The 18,931-nt window shown below is 31.3% G+C and overlaps 2 protein-coding genes across 2 annotated transcripts; one reads left to right on the top strand and one right to left on the bottom strand.

The window, feature by feature from the left end:
* Window positions 1-364: 364 nt before the first annotated feature.
* Window positions 365-18,047, bottom strand: LOC107167629 (U3 small nucleolar RNA-associated protein 6 homolog). Its single transcript, XM_089221920.1, has 14 exons — window positions 17,570-18,047; window positions 17,370-17,468; window positions 17,165-17,291; window positions 16,949-17,101; window positions 16,172-16,536; window positions 15,982-16,113; window positions 15,699-15,921; window positions 15,405-15,629; window positions 13,767-14,040; window positions 13,558-13,705; window positions 13,384-13,463; window positions 7,312-7,515; window positions 6,595-6,797; window positions 365-614 (listed from the first exon to the last, which is right to left on the bottom strand). Exons 2-11 carry the CDS (start codon window positions 17,441-17,443, stop codon window positions 13,412-13,414), a joined length of 1,773 nt encoding a protein of 590 aa, XP_089078046.1. The 5' UTR covers window positions 17,444-17,468; window positions 17,570-18,047; the 3' UTR covers window positions 365-614; window positions 6,595-6,797; window positions 7,312-7,515; window positions 13,384-13,411.
* LOC149057396 (zinc finger BED domain-containing protein 5-like) lies at window positions 10,307-11,448 on the top strand. The gene has a single exon (XM_089223394.1). It carries the CDS (start codon window positions 10,909-10,911, stop codon window positions 11,446-11,448), a length of 540 nt encoding a protein of 179 aa, XP_089079520.1. The 5' UTR covers window positions 10,307-10,908.
* Window positions 18,048-18,931: the final 884 nt, after the last annotated feature.

The following is an 18,931-nucleotide window of genomic DNA, read 5'->3' as shown; positions in this document are numbered from 1 at the left end:
AATCGTCCATTACTAACACTGGTTTTTGGGTAGACATTGATTTTCGTGGTGAAATAAATTTTCCAGAATTTTTTTTTATATTCTTTTGAAACGTTCTGTACAGTTCTTAAAGATATCCCACATGCTTCTGAAGTAACTTTTTGTGTTTTGGCAAATCTATTTTTTTAAAGTGAGATTCTAAACGTAATTTTGAAAAAAAATTGTATACATTCTGAATAATTGCTTTTGTTTGTCGACGATTCTCAAATGTTTTTACCCTCTTTTTTTGATGGAGTTGAAGGAAGATCAGCTGCAATACTCGTTGACGGCATTCTAATTTCATCAATAGTATATAAGACACTCATTTTGGTAATGTAAAAATACATTTAATACAATCGACAATAACTATATTTATTCAAATATAAACACATTGCTCACAAAATTCGATAAACACAATTACACGAGTATGTTACACGAAACGCTTCTACTTACAGACTAAACAGACAGATGATAAAAAAAAAGTCATGGTCAACTGAATATGCGGTTGGTGGCCCTAACCGAACCTTTTTTTTCTTCTAGGAACGACGTACGTAAGCCCAACGTATAACTTTTGAGTAGAATATTCTCTTGGGGAACTAGAAAACAAATATAATTTTATTTAAATGATAAATTAATCAAATGAAAATAAATACATACTTTGTAGAGCATAATTATGATCCATTTTATCATAGACAAGTATAATATATTATATTAAAATTAAAATATTAATTTTTAAATAATTTATAGATACTATTATAAATTATAATAATTACAGTGATTACAAGTACAATGATACGATATTTCTTTATATCAATTTTTAATAAAACAGAGGTTGGTATCTTTACAATGTTGAACTCCCGCCTACAAAATTCTTATCTATCTGCAAGCATAGAACAGTAGAAGGAGAACTGTATGTCCCCGGAGTGGACCGGCTAGTATGACGATTGTCGTTTGGGATGAGGTTGGTAGCACCTCGGAAAACGACGCTTACCGTGGTTGTGGTTGTGATAACGATTGGGCGTTGTCACTGATTGTGACTGGGGTTTACTATTGTCTATTGTTGTATTACGGCGACGAAAATCTGTTTGTGGTTTACGAATTACGTAAGATGAGTCCCACACCACCAATAGCATCGACTTATAACAAGTTACATAAACTGGTGAGCGATCTCCATGAAAAGGTGGGACGGCTGGAAAAGGAGTCCACAGCGGCACGCCATACCGAACAAAACGCGTTGGCCGGAATTGTTGTCAACAATGCGTCGCGTTCGGACACGTACGAGTACAGATCTGAACAAGGCGATTAAAACCTTCGATGGGTGTGAGTCAGCCTACGAGGCGGCGGACGACTGATTAAAAACAGTAGAAGGCATGACGGAACTGAACTGTTGGCCATATGCCCTTCATATGCAATTTGTCCGGTCCTACGTCGTCGGTGCAGCATGAAATTGGTTCATCGGTCGTGACTTCGCAAATTGGGACGAGTTCGCAAAGAAATTCCGAAGTACGTTTGATAGACAACTGCGAATGGTGGACAGGTGGGAAGCCATGCAGAAACGGCTACAAGCTCAAGACGAACACATCATGGCGTATCTACAAGAAAAGTCGAGATTGTGTCGTGCGTTAGAGTTGACGTTCGATGAGAGTCGTGACTATATTATTCAAGGTATTTATTCGAAAGAATTAGCTATGTACGTGTTATGTTGAAATCACGACAATGAGGATGCGTTGTTAGGGGATTTGTTGGACTGGACGAAGATGAATGCTATTCGGACCGAGATTAGGACTGAAGGCAAGCAAGAAAAGGGACATTCTACTGCGTAGAAAAACACTAGAAGTAGTCAAAGACGCGGGGAAGCGTCAACTACCTCGAAACCAAAGTGGTGTTCGGAATTCGAAAAGACTGAACAAGTTGGAAAAACTGCTGCAGAGTCTAGTGGAGCGGGCGAAGAAAACAATTCTACTTGTTGGATGTGCCGTAAGGTCGGTCACTAAACGAAAAATTGTCCGTTAAAGAAGGCAAGGAAGTGTGGGTCGCAACTGGCTTGATTTGGACACCGTGACGTATAGGAAGGAAGGTGGTGGATTCGCATTGTGTAAGACACAGGACGAGATGGGTTGGCGTGATGTATCAGTCGTGACTTGGACAAACAAACTAGACACGTTGGCGGTGTTGGTAGCATCCCCCGAACCTAAGCGGAGACCACTGGTCAAAGAAGATTTCAAGTACGTGAACGCCGAAGTGACTGTTGAAGACAGGACTCAGCTCCTTGAGCTGATCAACAGATTCCGCAGTTATTTTGCATTGGGAATCGAGGAACTAAGGTGTACCAAAATGTAAGTAATGGAGATCAACGAAATGGAAGGTAGTGAACCGGTTACCTGCAGATCGTACAAGACTACAGCCGCGGATCGCGAAGCGATAGCGGAAATTATTGGCGAGTGGAAACGGAAACAGCACGGGGTGGTAGTGGAAACTGACTCACCCAGTGATTCTGGTGAAGCAGGGCGCCAAAAATAGGTTGTGTGTAGATTACCGGAAGCTGAACAAACAGATGTTAAGGCACAACTTTCCCCTGCCAGACCTCCAAGAACTCCACTGAGGAACGGGTACTACTTCGTACAGCTAAACCCGGCGACAGGATATTTACAGGTCCCACTGTCAAAGACAGTTCAGACAAAAACAGCATTCATCACGCCTGATGACACGGGTCAGTTCACAAGGATGCCTTTTGGGTTGGCCGGGGCACCCGGAGAATTCACCAGGCTGATGCGGAAGGTGCTGGGTAACCTACGGGACAAAATGGTAATGAAATACCTGACAGAAATTTTGTACACCAGATTACTGATCTCAATGATTATACCTATGATTACCCATGATTAACTACAAAGATTACCTATGATTACCCATGAATACCCATGATTACCAGCACCTTGTACACTGATTACCCCCAAGGTATTTATCCCTCGGTGGTAAGGAACTATTTAGACGACTAGATCATCGACGCAGTCGACTGGTCAGAAATGTTGAATAAATTATCCATGGTCTTGGAAAGACTTAAAGAAGCAAACTTAACACTGAGACCGTCCAAATGTTTGTTTGGTGCCAAAAGTATATAGTTTTTGGAGTTCGTGATCGGAGAAGGAAAAATCAGTCCAGGCAAGGGCAAAAGTAAGGCAATTGAAGAGTTCTCTACTCCGAAAGATGTCCATACCATTTGAAGATTCTTAGGGCTCTCGGGTTTCTTCAGGCGGTTTGTTAGAAACTATGCTACTTTAACTGAGCCCCTGACCAGATTGACAAAAAAAGGAGCCGACTTTGAGTGGGCTACACCTCAACAGGCTGTGTACAAAGAGTTGAAAAGGATTTTTGTGAACACACCAATAGTTTGTATGTTCAATCCCGGAGCAGCGGTGACGGAAGTACCCGCTGCGAAGATGCGAGCGCCGTGTGGCTAAGAACCATGCTGTTGCAGAGTGCTGAGTAGGGAGTACCCCTACAAATTTTCTACTGCATCAGTAAGAAGCTGGGTGTGCCCGAGACTCACTATCATTCAAGCAAGCTGGAGTTGATGAGCATGGTGTGGACAGTCGACAAGTGGAGAAATTTCCTTCTAGGTATAAAGTTTTCAATTATAACAAACTGTCAGGCGTTAGTTTATTTAAGGACACAGAAAGCTACACGGCCGCAAGTTATGAGATGGTATGATGTGCTACAACTCTACAAGAGTATAATTTTGATATTATATACCATCGTCCGGGCACGAAGATGGCACATGTGGATGCTCTGTCCAGGGACCCAATTTCAGACGAAGGTGAGACATTGGACGAAGTATTATCAGGACGGTTGGACGTATGCATGACTTTAGTAACAAAAGACAAGGTGCGTATGGTACAACAAGTTGACGAAGAGCTGCGCCATATCATCACCATAATGTTAAAACCAGGGAACATCCGGACGAAGGCCGAACAAGCTATAGCACAGGAATACAGACTCAGGGGCAAGTTACTGTATAGAATGTACCGGGGAAAACAACTTTTTGTGATGCCAAAGAGTATGCGTAAGAGTATTGCAGTAGCAGCACACGACCTGGGTGGTCACTTGTCAGTAGACAAGACCGTTAGCAAAATTACACAGGACTTTTGGTTTGTGGGACTCCGGAGATACGTGAAGTTCCACATAAGGATGTATATGGAGTGCCTGATGACCAAGAAGCCGAGGGGTAAACATCCAGGAGTCTTACACCCCATACCACCAGGACGGAGGCCATTTGAAGTAGCCCATGGAGACCAAATTGGACCTTTTATAACCAGCACAGAAGAAAATAGGTACATATTGGTGTTAGTGAACAACTTAACAAAATTTGTATCTTTGTTTGCAGCGATAGACACTAGTGCTGAGGGAGTAAGGTATGCAATGGACAAATTTGTGAACAGGTACGGGTTGCCCAAGAAGTTGATTACTGATAGGGGCACTTGTTTTACATCCAAGCGGTTTAAGAACTTCTGCGAGGTTCATGGTATCTCCCACATATTGAACTCTACGAGAAGACCTCAAGCAAATGGTCAAGTTGAGAGGATAAACAGCGTTATATTGGCTATGTTGATTTCAAAAGCAGGGACGGAAGACCAGTGGGACGCGTTGTTGCCAGAGGTGCAACGATTAACAACAGCGAGTCCAAAGTGACAAGACATACTCCATTTGAACTATTACACGGATATCGACCACGATTCGAGTTGGGTAGGTTGTGTGACCTTTCGACCACTACTGAAGAATGGCTAAGTCCCTCTAAACTCTTAACATGATCTAAATCATGTTTAAAAACATTTAATTATTTTTCAAAAGTTATATAATGACTAAAACTTTCTTTTTTATTAGAAATAAACAATCTATGCAAGTATGTACAATAAGCTTATGTGCTAAGAGAAGACAGGACGTGTAATAAATTGATTAAGAAGCTGCCCACTGGCAACATTTAGCACGAATTATTATGAATTTATACACATATATATATTTTTTTTTTTGTTTTTTAATTATTGATGGTTGTATATATATTGTATATTTTAACTTGATAATCGTTGGAGGTCACGACACCGTATCCTTTTTAGCCTGCGCCTTGGATTTCCTGGGAGAATTAGAGAGGAGAGGTTTTTAATAGGTAAGTGGATTTTGGTGGGATAGAAGTCGAATGCGGAAGCACGAGCAAAAGAATAGAGTAGGGAGAACAATAGTCAACATATACAGCCAGAGTGTGTGAGTGTGGTACCCTGTCGGATGTCATGCAGATCGTCAGTCGCATTATGGGTAACCGCATGAGTATATTAAGGTAATGTGTTTTAATTATGGGTATATTGAACCTTTTCGAATTATGAGTGATTAATAAATATTGCAGTTATATGAGTTACGTTGTCACCTTTACTTATTGTTTATAACATTGGTTTTTATTGGTGTTGGATTTATTTGCCGAACCCCAGAGCTGTATGCCATAAGTCCAAATAAGTTTTAGAAGACATTTAAAACTAAAAACTCTTTATATTATAACTCTGTTTTGAAATTGTTTTAAGTATATTTAATGTATTAATTTTGTTATGTTTATCATAATGTTAAAATATCTTATTTTATTACATTGATTCATTAAATTTTAAAAATAATGATCTCAAATAATTGTCGAAGCAGACTGATATATTTTATCTAAACCTTTAGGTGTTATCTAAATTTTTAATTTGATTACTTTTTTTAATTTATTTTTTTTTATTATGAATAAAAAGATCAAGGCTTGAACTAATTAATAGGATTTACTAATTTATTTTTAATATAATTTCTAAATTTTGTTATAGTTAAAATGTTAGTTTAAAATATTATACATTTTTAAAAAAAGATACCTGATTGTAAGATTATAAATAGACATATTTTATGTTTTTATATTACTATTTAATATACCTAATTAGGGATACATTATTAACTTAATACAAAGTATGCTAGTAGAACTTGACCAACAAAATATAAATATTTTTATTTAATTTTATCCTATAATTTGTACAATACCTACTATAAAAATATAAGCGCTTGATATCTGTTATTTTTATAACTAATCATAATAATATAGTTATAATGTATTCTTTTTTTGTAAAAGAAAAATTAATATACTTCAATAACACAAATTATCAGTTGAGAATAACATGTAATTCTCCTAATTCCAATTATAATAAAGATGGCAATTGTTTATTTTGCATTACTAAGTAATAAATACATATTTGGGTTAAATAATATATTTTTAGAACATATTTAAAAGATTTTTGCTTGCCCTGAAAAGGCACAGATTTAGCTAATGAATTATGAGTTTTTGCAGGCCGTTAACAAGAAGTACAATAACTTCTATAGAATAACATTTTAATTTGAACTGATTAGTTATATAATTTTAAATCTTTATATAACTATATATAATAATCTATTTTACAAATAACTTAATATTTAATTTAATAAAAATATAAACCTAATGAAAAACATTTATAAGCAATATAAATTATACACTTTAAGAAGAAGTTGAGTTAAAATTATTAAAAAATAAATACTCACCATTTTCAACTAATTATTTAGTATCTTCTATAATATCAAAAGTAATATTTTGAACGTCAATAAGATCTTTAAGCTTTGAACTAGAAAAATTCAAAATTCTAGTGTCTTCTAATGAAATACTATTATCTGATGTCAATCATGAACTCTGATAAATAAGAGTTTTTTTTTGATATCTTGCAGTTGTGGAGTTGTTGTAAAAACTCCTTGTGACCCAATGGAACAAAAAGAAAAGTTATTAATGATCTTGGCTTATTCCATAAATAGAAATAAATATTAGTTTATTATTACCGATAAGTCGTAACTCAAAATCTATTAAGCTAAAACACATATTAAAAATCTAATTTTGAGTTGAGAATAAATAACTAGATTACCATCAAAGAACTCAACATTTTAAGTCAAGATGTTTATGAATTGAAGTTTTGTCTTTAATTACTAATGCAGTAATGCACAATGGATAGGTATAAATATTATGATTTATGACATGAGTTTCTAGATATTCACAGGAGTTTGGTAATAACAGTCAAATAACAATTTTAATGATGGATTTGGGTTTGGTAATATTGAATTAAATTCATCCCTAACAAATTTGTAAGATCGCAGAGAAAATAATTTAAGAGTTAATTTAATTATTGAATAATATCTTATACAGCAAGACACTTGCAAGGAAGATATTGTTTGCATTTTTATTTAGAAAACTGGTTAAGTCTTTATGCTTACCAAATTATTCAGTCAAAATATTGGCATGGTTGTCATAAGACCAGAATATAATAAGTGATTTCAAAAAAACAAATTTTTTGCTTTGATGCATTATAATTTTATTTTCTTGGCTGTATGGCATTTGCGTTTGACGACATTGAGTGTTTTAGAAAAAGGTTGATTTGGTTGACTGGTAGGAAGAAAAGCATGCTTACTGTACTAGACCTGAAAATAAGTATTATATTATTACAGTGAAAAATATCAATTCTTTATTTGTAGTGCAGCATATAATAAATTACAGTTCAGTTATGTAGTTAATAACTAGTATTGGTATTCAAATAATCAATTCGAAGTACTTAAAAAGTATTAATTGTATTTTAAAGAGTTTTATCAAATTGTAGTTCATTAACTCCTTTGTAAACTCTTTCACTTGATTTTACCTTGACTTTACATTAATCTAAATTATCAAGATCACATTTATGAAACACCACTTTATCCAAACCAACTAAAAATACTTATTTAACTTATTAAAAACTATTTTTAATAATATTTTGTATTTTGTATTATTGTGCACATAATTTTCAAATCCAGTTTCTCAATTTCTATAGCTAAAATTAAAATGAAAAAAACAAACTCACAAAAGAATGAACTGCTATATCACCCAAAATATGGTAAAAGATACATTTACTCTAGTATTATTGTACAGTCAAATAAATTATTTAGAACATAAAATTTGCAATGTTTTACATTTGTAAGACATAGACAACGCATGGAGTTGAAGCCTCCTCTTAAGGTTTAGAAACATCTTATAAGGGAGAGGGGGAGGTATTAAGTGTTAATTTTATTCATTTGATAAAGATAAACTATATTCTGTTCTAAAGGAGAATATACCAAGCAGCGATCGGTTTCCGTCTAGCAGCGCACATCTATGTGAAATAACGGCATAGGCAGTGGATGGGAAAAAAAGCGTAGAACTGGTGTATTCTCTATTAAAACAGTATACGGACGATGAGTATAATATGTAGCAATCAATTCATAGTTGCCATTTCTCTCCCTTTGTACAAGATCCCCTAACCTTAAGAGGACGCCACACCCGCATGTGTTGTCTTCGTCGTACAAGTGCGTAGCATAACAAATTTTACGCTCAGCAGATCACGTTTATCTCCATTATTTTAAAATTTAGAGTGAATTGACCTATTATAAAAATTAAAGGCAAGATTATTACTGAGTGCATCTCATAGGCTTTTTATTATATTTTAATTTTAAGCCGAGTTATGAGTGTTTTTAGATATAAAAATTATTTACAATTTTTAAATACTCATTACTCGCTTTAAAATTAAAATATTTTAAAAAGTCTATGAGATGCACTCGGTAATAATCTTGCCTTTAATTTTTATAATAGGGCAATTCACTCTAAATTTTAAAATAACGGAGATAAACGTGATCTGCTGAGCGAAAAATTTGCAATGCTACGCACTTGTACGACGAAAACAACACATGCGGGTGCGGCGTCCTCTTAAGTGGTCCAGATATCCAACAGCTTGTTTCCAATCCATTCTCTTTTAGTGCTCATAACCATACTATCTATTACCATGAAATTATAATTTACCAAATACTTAAAATGAAGATGGCAGAAGGTGGTCTAATTTCTGGTGAATTATTATTTGATATTTCCTTCCCATATCAATAATACCATAAATTAAAATAAATAAATAGTAGGTACACAATTGTATAGTTTTGTTTATTAAGGAAATTGTTAAAAATAAAATTGGATTCTTTAGAAATAAAAACTATATTTTATAACTTTATTCATTAATTAATTAAAAACAATAAATAGAACTTAATTTAAAGAATCAATATAGCATTATACCAGTTGCATAACTGGGGGTTAGTGATTTTTGACATTAGTAAATAAACAATAGCCTTCAAAGTATTTTCACTTTAAAGTTTTTGTTTACACATATAATGCAAATTCCTACAATCTATGTGAATGCGAATAAACAAAAATCAGCATGTATCTCGTTGCACCATAGTGCAACAGAACAGCGTGATCAGAATATAAATCAACACACACCTGCTGCACACCCCTTATTTGTGTAGCATAGTCATGTCTATGCATAGACATGAACGCATCCACCATTCTCTGCTGTCAAGGTCAGACTGACTTGCCTCGCAACAGCAAGTGAGGCCTCTTAGTCTGTGTGACTCTATGGGATGGGACCCCTTCATTATAAATGGAAATATGTTTATTTTAAAATACATATTGTAAAATAAATAAAACACAAAATATTATATACATAGGTAATATATGAAATTATAGTAAAATAGTTCTAAACAAATTTTAAGAAAAATTTGTTGATTCAAAATTCATTCAGATTTAGAAAATGTTTAAACAATAAAATAATAATCTTTGATATCTAAAAAACTATACAGTACTAAATAGTAATTTATTAAGTATTACAACAATTAATACAGACATGGTATGTATATCATTATATATTATTATATTTGAATACATGTTCTATTAATAGTTTATTATCCATTTGAATCTGAAATGATTTTGAGGTGAATCAAAGATAGAAAAAAATCTATATTTCCTCAAAAAAAGATATATTTTAACCAAAAAACAAAGAATAACATCATGCAAAAAATACCTACCTATAATACATTCTTCAGAATTAAACATATGCCTCACTCCATGATACTTAATCAAACCTAACGCTAGTGATATTTAAATCGAATAATGTTTACCTAATAACAAATGTAAAAACTTATGAAAATGTCTTATCACTGAATGACATAATTTACATCAAAACGGAAAGTGTAAAGCATAATTAACTCTCTAAAATTGATATTTTTCCTTAAATTATATTTACCTGCAAAACTCTTAATGAAACTACTGAAATTATAAAAATATAACCCTTACAAAAGAACAAAAGGATTATTCACACATCATTGATCCAAAATTCTAATTTACATAAGACTTAATGGTATGGTCATAATATTTCCTTGCCAATAAAATATATAGGAACTATTATAGATAAAATAGTTAAATCCTATATGCAAAATATAATGATCAACTTTTTTTAACAAACTAATTCATGTAAAACGCACACATTACTTTAAACCAGCGTTTCTTAAACTGTGTTCCGCGGAGATCACTTCAGGGTTCCGCGAAGCTTAAGTCATTTTTTTCAAAATTTTCAAGAAAATTACTTAAAAATGTCTAACTAAAAAATGTTTGTATATTAAATAATAATGTATAATATGTCATATGGAATAGTCTATCTCTATACTCTAACAGTCTAACCTCTATACTTCTATAATATATTGTGTTCTTATACTGCTTATACAGTTATACAGTTATACAGTTTGTATACAGAAATAATATTTGAACGTCGTTGATAAAAATACTAATTGGTTATGGCCGTCCGCGATAGCGTGAACTTAAGAGAAACGACCGTCAATAACGATAAGCATATGAGTAACATAGGTACTAGTACTATTCATAAATAATATTTGTGTGTCGTTAATAAAAATACTGATTGGTCACGGCCGTCCGCGATAGCTTGAAAAATTCATGCTTTTAAGAAAAAGTTAGATTTTTGGAAAATTTGTATGAGCTCCAACGAGTTTGATTGCTTTCCTACAATTAAATGCTTTTCGGAAGAGGAAAAGGTCGAAATTAATGAAGTTTTCATTGAGGAAATTATTCAGCACCTCACTGGATTGAGTGAAGGATTCAACCAGTATTTTCCAAATGACCAACAGGTGAAATATAAAAATGAACTGTGGATTAAAAATCCATTTATTGTCAATACACGACCTCCAGCCATGTCAGCAAAAGAATATGAAACCTTTATTGAATTTACATCTGATTCATCGCTGCAAGAAAAATTTAAATCAATGCCATTAGCAGAATTTTGGTACAGTTCAAAAGATGAATATCCTCAATTGGCACAAAAGGCCGTGTTGGCACTTTTACCATTTGCAACCACGTATATGTGTGAAACGGGGTTCTCTACCTATGTATCGACAAAAACAAAATACCGCAACAGACTTGATGCCGAACCTAATATGTTATTACAACTTTCATCAATAAAGCCCAATATTAAGAATATTTGTAATAATAAAAAGCAATTTCACGCATCTCATTAAGTAATTATTGTTAAAGTAAAATTATATACAATTTTTATTATTTTTATTATTTTTTTTAACATATTTTTTAATTAAGTACCTTTAACACAATATAAGTATATGAAATAATTATATTTTTTTTTTGCAAATAATCCTAACAAAAAGCTTAAAAGCTAGAAAACTAAGTAGGGGTTCCACGATAAAAGTGGACGTCAAAAAGGGTTCCACGGATAAAAAAGTTTAAGAAACGCTGCTTTAAACTAAGAGACAAGCCTACTCTCTGTTGGCTCAAGTGTGAACATCCCCTTGATGTTATAACTTAGCAATAATTATTCAAAAAATAAAAGATGTAACCTATTATAACTATATTTTTATTCATATTGTATTCTATTCAATGTATCATAACAAATCTATGTATACATATATCTATATATATTTTTGCAAATTATTTTATGTTATCAATTGCTAAATTGCTAAGAAAAAAAACCAGTCAATAAAATGATGACTGTTAAAAAAAATTGATAAAAAAAATTTCTACTTTCTTTTTAACGTATGAGGTGTGTTTATATGTACTGAAAATATAAGTGGAACCAGAATTTTTGTGCAGTTTAATTTTTTTGAAATAGAGTAGAAATCACTATAACGAGCATTACTTAGAACGAGATACTGCTTACAACAAGCAAAGCATTAGGTGCCGGCACGAGCCCATATGATTGTATGTTAAAATATACCTATGAGTATTTGTTATTACAAATTATCGGCTATAACAAGTAAAATGAAACGAACTTGACTAACGACCTTCCAGTAACTACAAACCGGTTGCTACTTTAACCGATGGACCACGGGGTTATGAAGAACATTAAAGCTCATTACCGGAATCAGTTGGTACTGAAAATTATTGAGGATATTGAGAATCAAGTAGAATCGAAAACAACTATTTTGGATGTCATAATAATGCTGGATAAAGCTTGACGTAATGTAACATTGACGGGTATGATGAGTTGGATCTGTACCATCTATATTCGAAGCTCATGATGCATTGAGGACACTAGAAATATTCTATTACACAAAATATGAAAGTACAGATGCTGAAAGAAAAACAAATGAATTATGAAATTTAAATGAGTAACTATTAATTATGGTTGTTTCTAAAGTGTTTTTTCAATAATTTGAGTTCAAGCTCACTTATCCAGTCTGAACCTCATATGCATAGAATGAGAGGGAGGCTAAGGGAGTATAGCAACTCCAAAATTTTGTTTAGTCCCCTCCATGAAAGTTTTTAGTTACCATTTTTAGAATATAATATGTTATTTAGATACCAGAAACATTTTAGGTTAAAGCCTCTCCATAAAAATTCATTGCACTATGCCTATGCTGACCCTGACTGCTACATGTTACTAATTATCAATAATTTTAGAAAGAGATGTACTAGTGTATATGAAAATAAAGAACAAGTATATATTTCGAACAATGTTAGGTCTAACTTTGACTTTTACTGATATCAGTTCAATTTTTAAAGGTCGATGGTAAATAATAATTATTAAAAAAAGAAAAGAAATGGGACTAAAAATATTATATAGTTTGCATTTATACATAAAATATAATCATATACCTATTTAAATGCTTAATTTTTGCATTATTATGATTATTTGCTACACTATAAAGATATTCAAGAGTAAATTAATAACATATAGTGATATTAACTATTTTATGCCATTAAAAACATGTTGTTGGCTAAAAAGTGCGTCAGCTATTTACGGTTAATAATATCTTATTAACAAAAACAATAAATATCTTGTTGGTTAATGCTTAGGCCATTTAGAAAATAAATAAAAATAATTTTAAATAATACATAAAACATACATTAACTTAATATAACATATTATGGGATATTTAAAAATAATTATGTACACAAATTACCAACTTCAGAACATGAATATAAAAACACGAACATACCCATGTCATTCTTTTCCCTAACTAAAAATTATTCATCATCATTAATGACAATAACTCCTTCATCTTTTGGATCATACTCCCTTAAAAATATAATGAAACAAAACAAATCAAAATCAGAAAGTTACATTTTATGAATCATAGATTCATAGTAATTATTAAATAATTAATTCATACTTGAATTCCTTTTTGAGTTTTTCAAACTCTTCTGTCATACTACTTCTTAAATCTGGTTCCAAGCACCGCAATGATGCCTTAAAAATTTCTTTTACTAGTTTACGTGAACCGTACATGTACTCAAAACGGATGCACTCGGACCATACCTCTGTATAAGTAACCAATTTAAAATCAGCTTTACTAATAATGTACAAAAAATTGATACTTACCTATGTCTGTGTCGCCAAAACGATTACATACATCATTATACAATTTCCTGATAGTTTTTAATTTGGTAATTCCTGAATTCTGAGTGTGTTCAAATGAAATCATGGACATATATAACTGTTTACATTCTGGTTTGATGTCTCTAAGTTTAATGAACAATTCACGAGTTGAAAGTATTCCATAGTGAACTACGTTCCATTCCAAATATTCAGGCCTGATAATAAAGTTGACTTCTGGGAATGGAAAATGTGAGCCTTCATGATATAATTGTTGAAGCTAAATAAAAATAAATACTGTTATGAAGCAAAAGTTTATTTTTCAGGGTTAAAATAATATTTTAATATTTATAATTTAATATAGAAATCAAATACTTTTAAAGAAGTATTGGAATGACCTGCTATAGGCTGATACCTGCTATATTGGAAGAGTAAAAAGTAAAAATAAAAAATGTACTACAAGAAATCTTAAGTATATTATTATTATTCATTATGATACTATATTGAAATTAATATACTTTATCAAATAAAAAACAAATATTACGATCTTAACTTTTTTTATAAATTTATCAAAGCTTACAAATTCTTTAAAAATTAAAATCACTGCATTGTACAATTAGAGCGTATTTTATGTTATCGAAAGTGAATGAACGACGATTATCTGTTATTAAATATTTATAATTGGAAAAAACTTCACTCTACTTCTACTGAAGTAATTGGGGCAAATCTGAAATGTACCAAACCACCAGCACTGAAATAATCCAGAAAACACTCACTTGAAGCATCTTCACCATTTAAAATTGATGAAATTGTTGACAACGACAAATGTAATTGTTAATATGAAATTGAATAAGTACTTATCTTAGCCTGTGGTAATTTCCAAGTTTTAAGTTATCGGCATAGTGGTTGACAAGAAAGAATAAGAAATAAACTAGTGTGAAATCAGTAAAAATGACTAAAAATGTGGGAAAATGACTTAAAAAGTAATAAACACCAAAAAATGCAAAATAAAAATTAGTCATTCAGATTCACATGCTTATAAAACAGATTTGTAGCCAGGAGAGCATCGTCTAAAAAGTTCCAAAAAAAAAATGCAAAATTCATCAACTTCCGACCCCTAGTTATGACATTATCTAATTAAATTAAAAAATTGTTAAAAACACACTTAATATTGCACTTAGTTTTTAAATAGGCTAAATACAGCATAAAAATATCATTAATACTATACTTATAAGGTAAAATAAGTAAATAGTAAAAATATAATTTATTTTGTATAGTAACAAATAACATTATTGATGGTTCACACAATATGTCAGGTTAGGTATAAAATATTAAAATATTCTGAAGTTTATATTAAGTGATTAAGAAAAGTTAATTAAAAAAATGCAATTATTCGTGATATTAAAATCAACATGATAAATATAAAACAAGAATAAGCTAGTAAAAATGAATGAATTAAAGAACTGATATGGACACAATTTAATCTAAGGCTGGAATGTATTTAGCATTTAATATAATGTATATTATCTTTTATCGTTATGATCACAGTAGTCAAAAAAATCAAGTATAAAAGATAACAAGTAACCTAAAGTTTGTTTAATTTGAGAACTCATCAAAATATAATACTAGAAATATTTATTTTACCAATTTTGGATGAGTGTTCCCCATGTATATAATAAGAATTTCCCATAAAGGCATCGATTTGCTTTTTAAAGCCCGAACACCATTTTGGAAAACGTCTATACCCATTTCAAGACTGTCGTAGTTCAAATAATATGATATTAAATTAACCCAGAGTTCAACATTATCTTCTATCACTTCAACTGCTTTACTCATTATTTTATCATAGTCTTTGATTGTGTTATCAGCCTAAATAAAAATAAACAAACAAATTGTTACTTAAATTAAAACAATAATACTTTATAAAAATGTAACTACCCAATAAATATATTGTTCAGCTTTACATAATGCCCTATTATCATGAGCTTCTTGAAAGGCTCGCTCCATTGTTTCATTCATAAAATTTCTAATTGTTTCTTTTTTCATGCGATAAGACTTTCGAATTTCTATGACATGATCAATATAAAAGTTCCATAACTTATGTTTATTTTGTAGAGGTAAATTTTCTTTTAATCCATCTTCATAGGTTTTAATGCAATTTCTATACAACAAATATGTATGTATCGTTAAAATGTAATTTTTGAATTGTTTAGATACTGACCTAATACCATTAATATAATTTTTATCATAGTGTAATTGCTCAGTCTCCTGATGATAGATAAAACCATCAAAATGAATTTTTGCTAATTTTTGCCACATTAGCTCACTATGCCTATACTTCTTAACCATATCTCTAGATAAAAATAAAATAATTAGAAAAATGTATAAAAAATTGTATTAAATATAAATACCTGACTACGTTGCATTGCAGTTCTCTAACTGTACTTAATTTTATTGCTCTGTCCAATAATATAAAATGAAATTCAATATCACCTTCAAAACGTTTTATTAGGTTTTTATATTTATCAATAGCAATTGGCAGTGAGGTGCCTGCAGTCTTTTCTAAGTGTTGTACTTCTACCCAGAACTCTTCTACGTATAAATTTTTACAATTTTCGTGATATTTTAATCCTTCTGCAAAATATCGTCTAGCTGATTCAATATTATTTCGATCATCAAATTCATATGTTGCAGCAGTTAGATATACTTCAGGGTCACTATGGTATCTCAACATGAGTGTTTCTAACATGTTACTACATTTAGTAACAAATAATGTCTGTAATAAAAAGTTATATTTTAAATAAATATTTCATGATAAATAAAAAAAAAATGTAGTTAACTAATTAATTTTAATTCAACAATGAAATGAAAATATGCTAATACACATTAAAATAGTTATTTAAATGTGTAAATGTTTAAAACCTCTCCAACATAATAGTTGCAACAATATAAAAATTTATTATAAACATTAAAATGTAAGCATCTAATTATGTAAAAAAAAGTATTTGGTATTTTAAAATTAAGGCTATGCTACTTTGCCCTAGCTGGTTTGCAGAGAAAAACAAAATAGTTTGTATTTTTCTGCTTGTGGACAATGTACTAGGTGTGGTACAACATAGCCAGAATACAAACTTACACTTGCCACACCAGCTAGGAAAGTGTGTGAATGTTGTAATTTGTTCACTTACATTATTTGAGCAGAATTCAATATATTCTGACAGTGAAGTTTTTTCAACGGGAAATAATAGAAACATATTGTTATACATGTCATTGATACGATTTGATAAAATGGGAAGTATTTGAGTGTTAATATACTCTGTGTTGTTTTCTTTCATTTCTTGCTATAAAATAAAAATGGGTGATAATAATAATAATTTGAATAACATGAATTGTCATAATCCTACTTCAATTTTAAGTTGACACGTATCCAGCATATTTAATTCAACTTTTATTTGTTTTGAAAATTCCTCTCTGGTGGCTAACCCAAGCGCAATTTTTTGGTTAAGCAATTTACGATCATCATTTAGCTTTCTAAAATGTAAAAATCAAGGAGAAAAATTCAATATAAATAAAATAAAAAAAACACTGTCTTAAGAAATGTATGATTACATTAGTTCATCCCATTCCATTATGCTATAAGTTTTCATAAAATTGACTTCAGATTCCACTTCGTCTACTGACATGATGTGAAACAATTTAAAACCTTATCTAAAAGACATTAAAATATTATTATGGACAATGAGTAAATATCATTGAAGTAAGTCATGAGATGTTTGAAAAAAAAATTTAAATGCCAACAAAATACATACCTCATTAATTTATTCAAATAAATTCGGAGTGTTTGCCTTTTTGTCATAAACACGTCGACACTACGAATTGAGATTTCGTACGTGATCGAGAAGGTTTTAAAGTTTAATCTTCTAATAACAAAGCTTTGAATCTAATGCCAGTATTCTATAATTTAGTTATTTAATTCGTGGTCGAGGATGGAGAATTGTCAGCGCTTCGTAGTCGACTCGTAATTCGTAAGTACTTCAAAAATCGATAGTGATAGACTAGAAAACAATAAATATTGCTATTCAGGGTTAAATCTTAAATCCCAATACTGATGTCAATGATGTCATAGTCTCTTGTGTTAACACATTTTGAAATTTGACATTTTTTAACACAATTAAAAAAATGATTTATCTATTCTAACTGATTAAATTATATAATATTATGATTTAAATTAAGTCAACGCCACAGACTAGGGTCTACGCTAGCAGCAGGCAGCAGCTCACTGGTGGTATACTGGTATGTGGGTATGTCGGTAATTCGCTTATTCGCTATACAAAATACGATTAGCGGTGGCACTGGCAGGCGGCAGCCGCGGCGCCGCACCATATTGTTGTTACCTGCCGGTTATCGGCTACCACGGTTATCTACAGTTAAACAACTGATAACCTCGCTATCAACAAATGTAAATATCAAAAAGCAAAGAGTGGGCATTAAGCATATTTTAAGCCATTAACTAATCAAAAACTTAAGACTTTAAGAGTATTGTTTTATTTTTATTTTTAACTCGACTATGTAGTAATTTATATTTCTAACCGAAGGTTTTACTAGTAATTTGTAATTTATTATTTGATAGAAGTAGTTAGTGTAGAATGTAAAGTGCCATTACCATGATACCTACCATCTGTCATAATAATGTTACATTAATACATTATCTATCGCAACCTGCGTCTCTTTTGATACTGATCATATTTGTTACTATTTTCATTTTGGTTCTCTTTACTAAAGAGGGGTTTAGTCTTTAGTTCCAACGCACAATCATGAATCATGATAATAAGACATTAACATAATAAACGTACTAACGTAGGTATGTAATGAAAATTAAAGATTGGAATCGTAATAAAATGTGATGGTAGTTGTCTAATGTCTATGTGAGACGTAAGCAGGCAATATAAGGTGTTCGTTGTCATATTTTTATAATATTTCCAAGTCGGTGCTCAACTGCTTAAGAAGTTAAGAATACTAAAATTATTGTGTTCTCTGATGTTCAAAAGACTGAATCTTTATAAAATGTATATGTTTTTAAAAAACTAATTTGAGCATTAATAATCTTAATTTCTGTAAATAATGATCATGTAGCACAACATCACAAGGAAATAAAAATGTTGTTTTTAAAA

Source organism: Diuraphis noxia, unplaced genomic scaffold, assembly GCF_037042655.1.
Source record: "Diuraphis noxia isolate RWA-SAM2 unplaced genomic scaffold, SU_Dnox_SAM2 contig0003, whole genome shotgun sequence".
Lineage (NCBI taxonomy): Eukaryota > Metazoa > Arthropoda > Insecta > Hemiptera > Aphididae > Diuraphis > Diuraphis noxia.
Note: the sequence above shows the minus strand (reverse complement) of the source record. Positions and strands in the feature narration are given on the sequence as shown.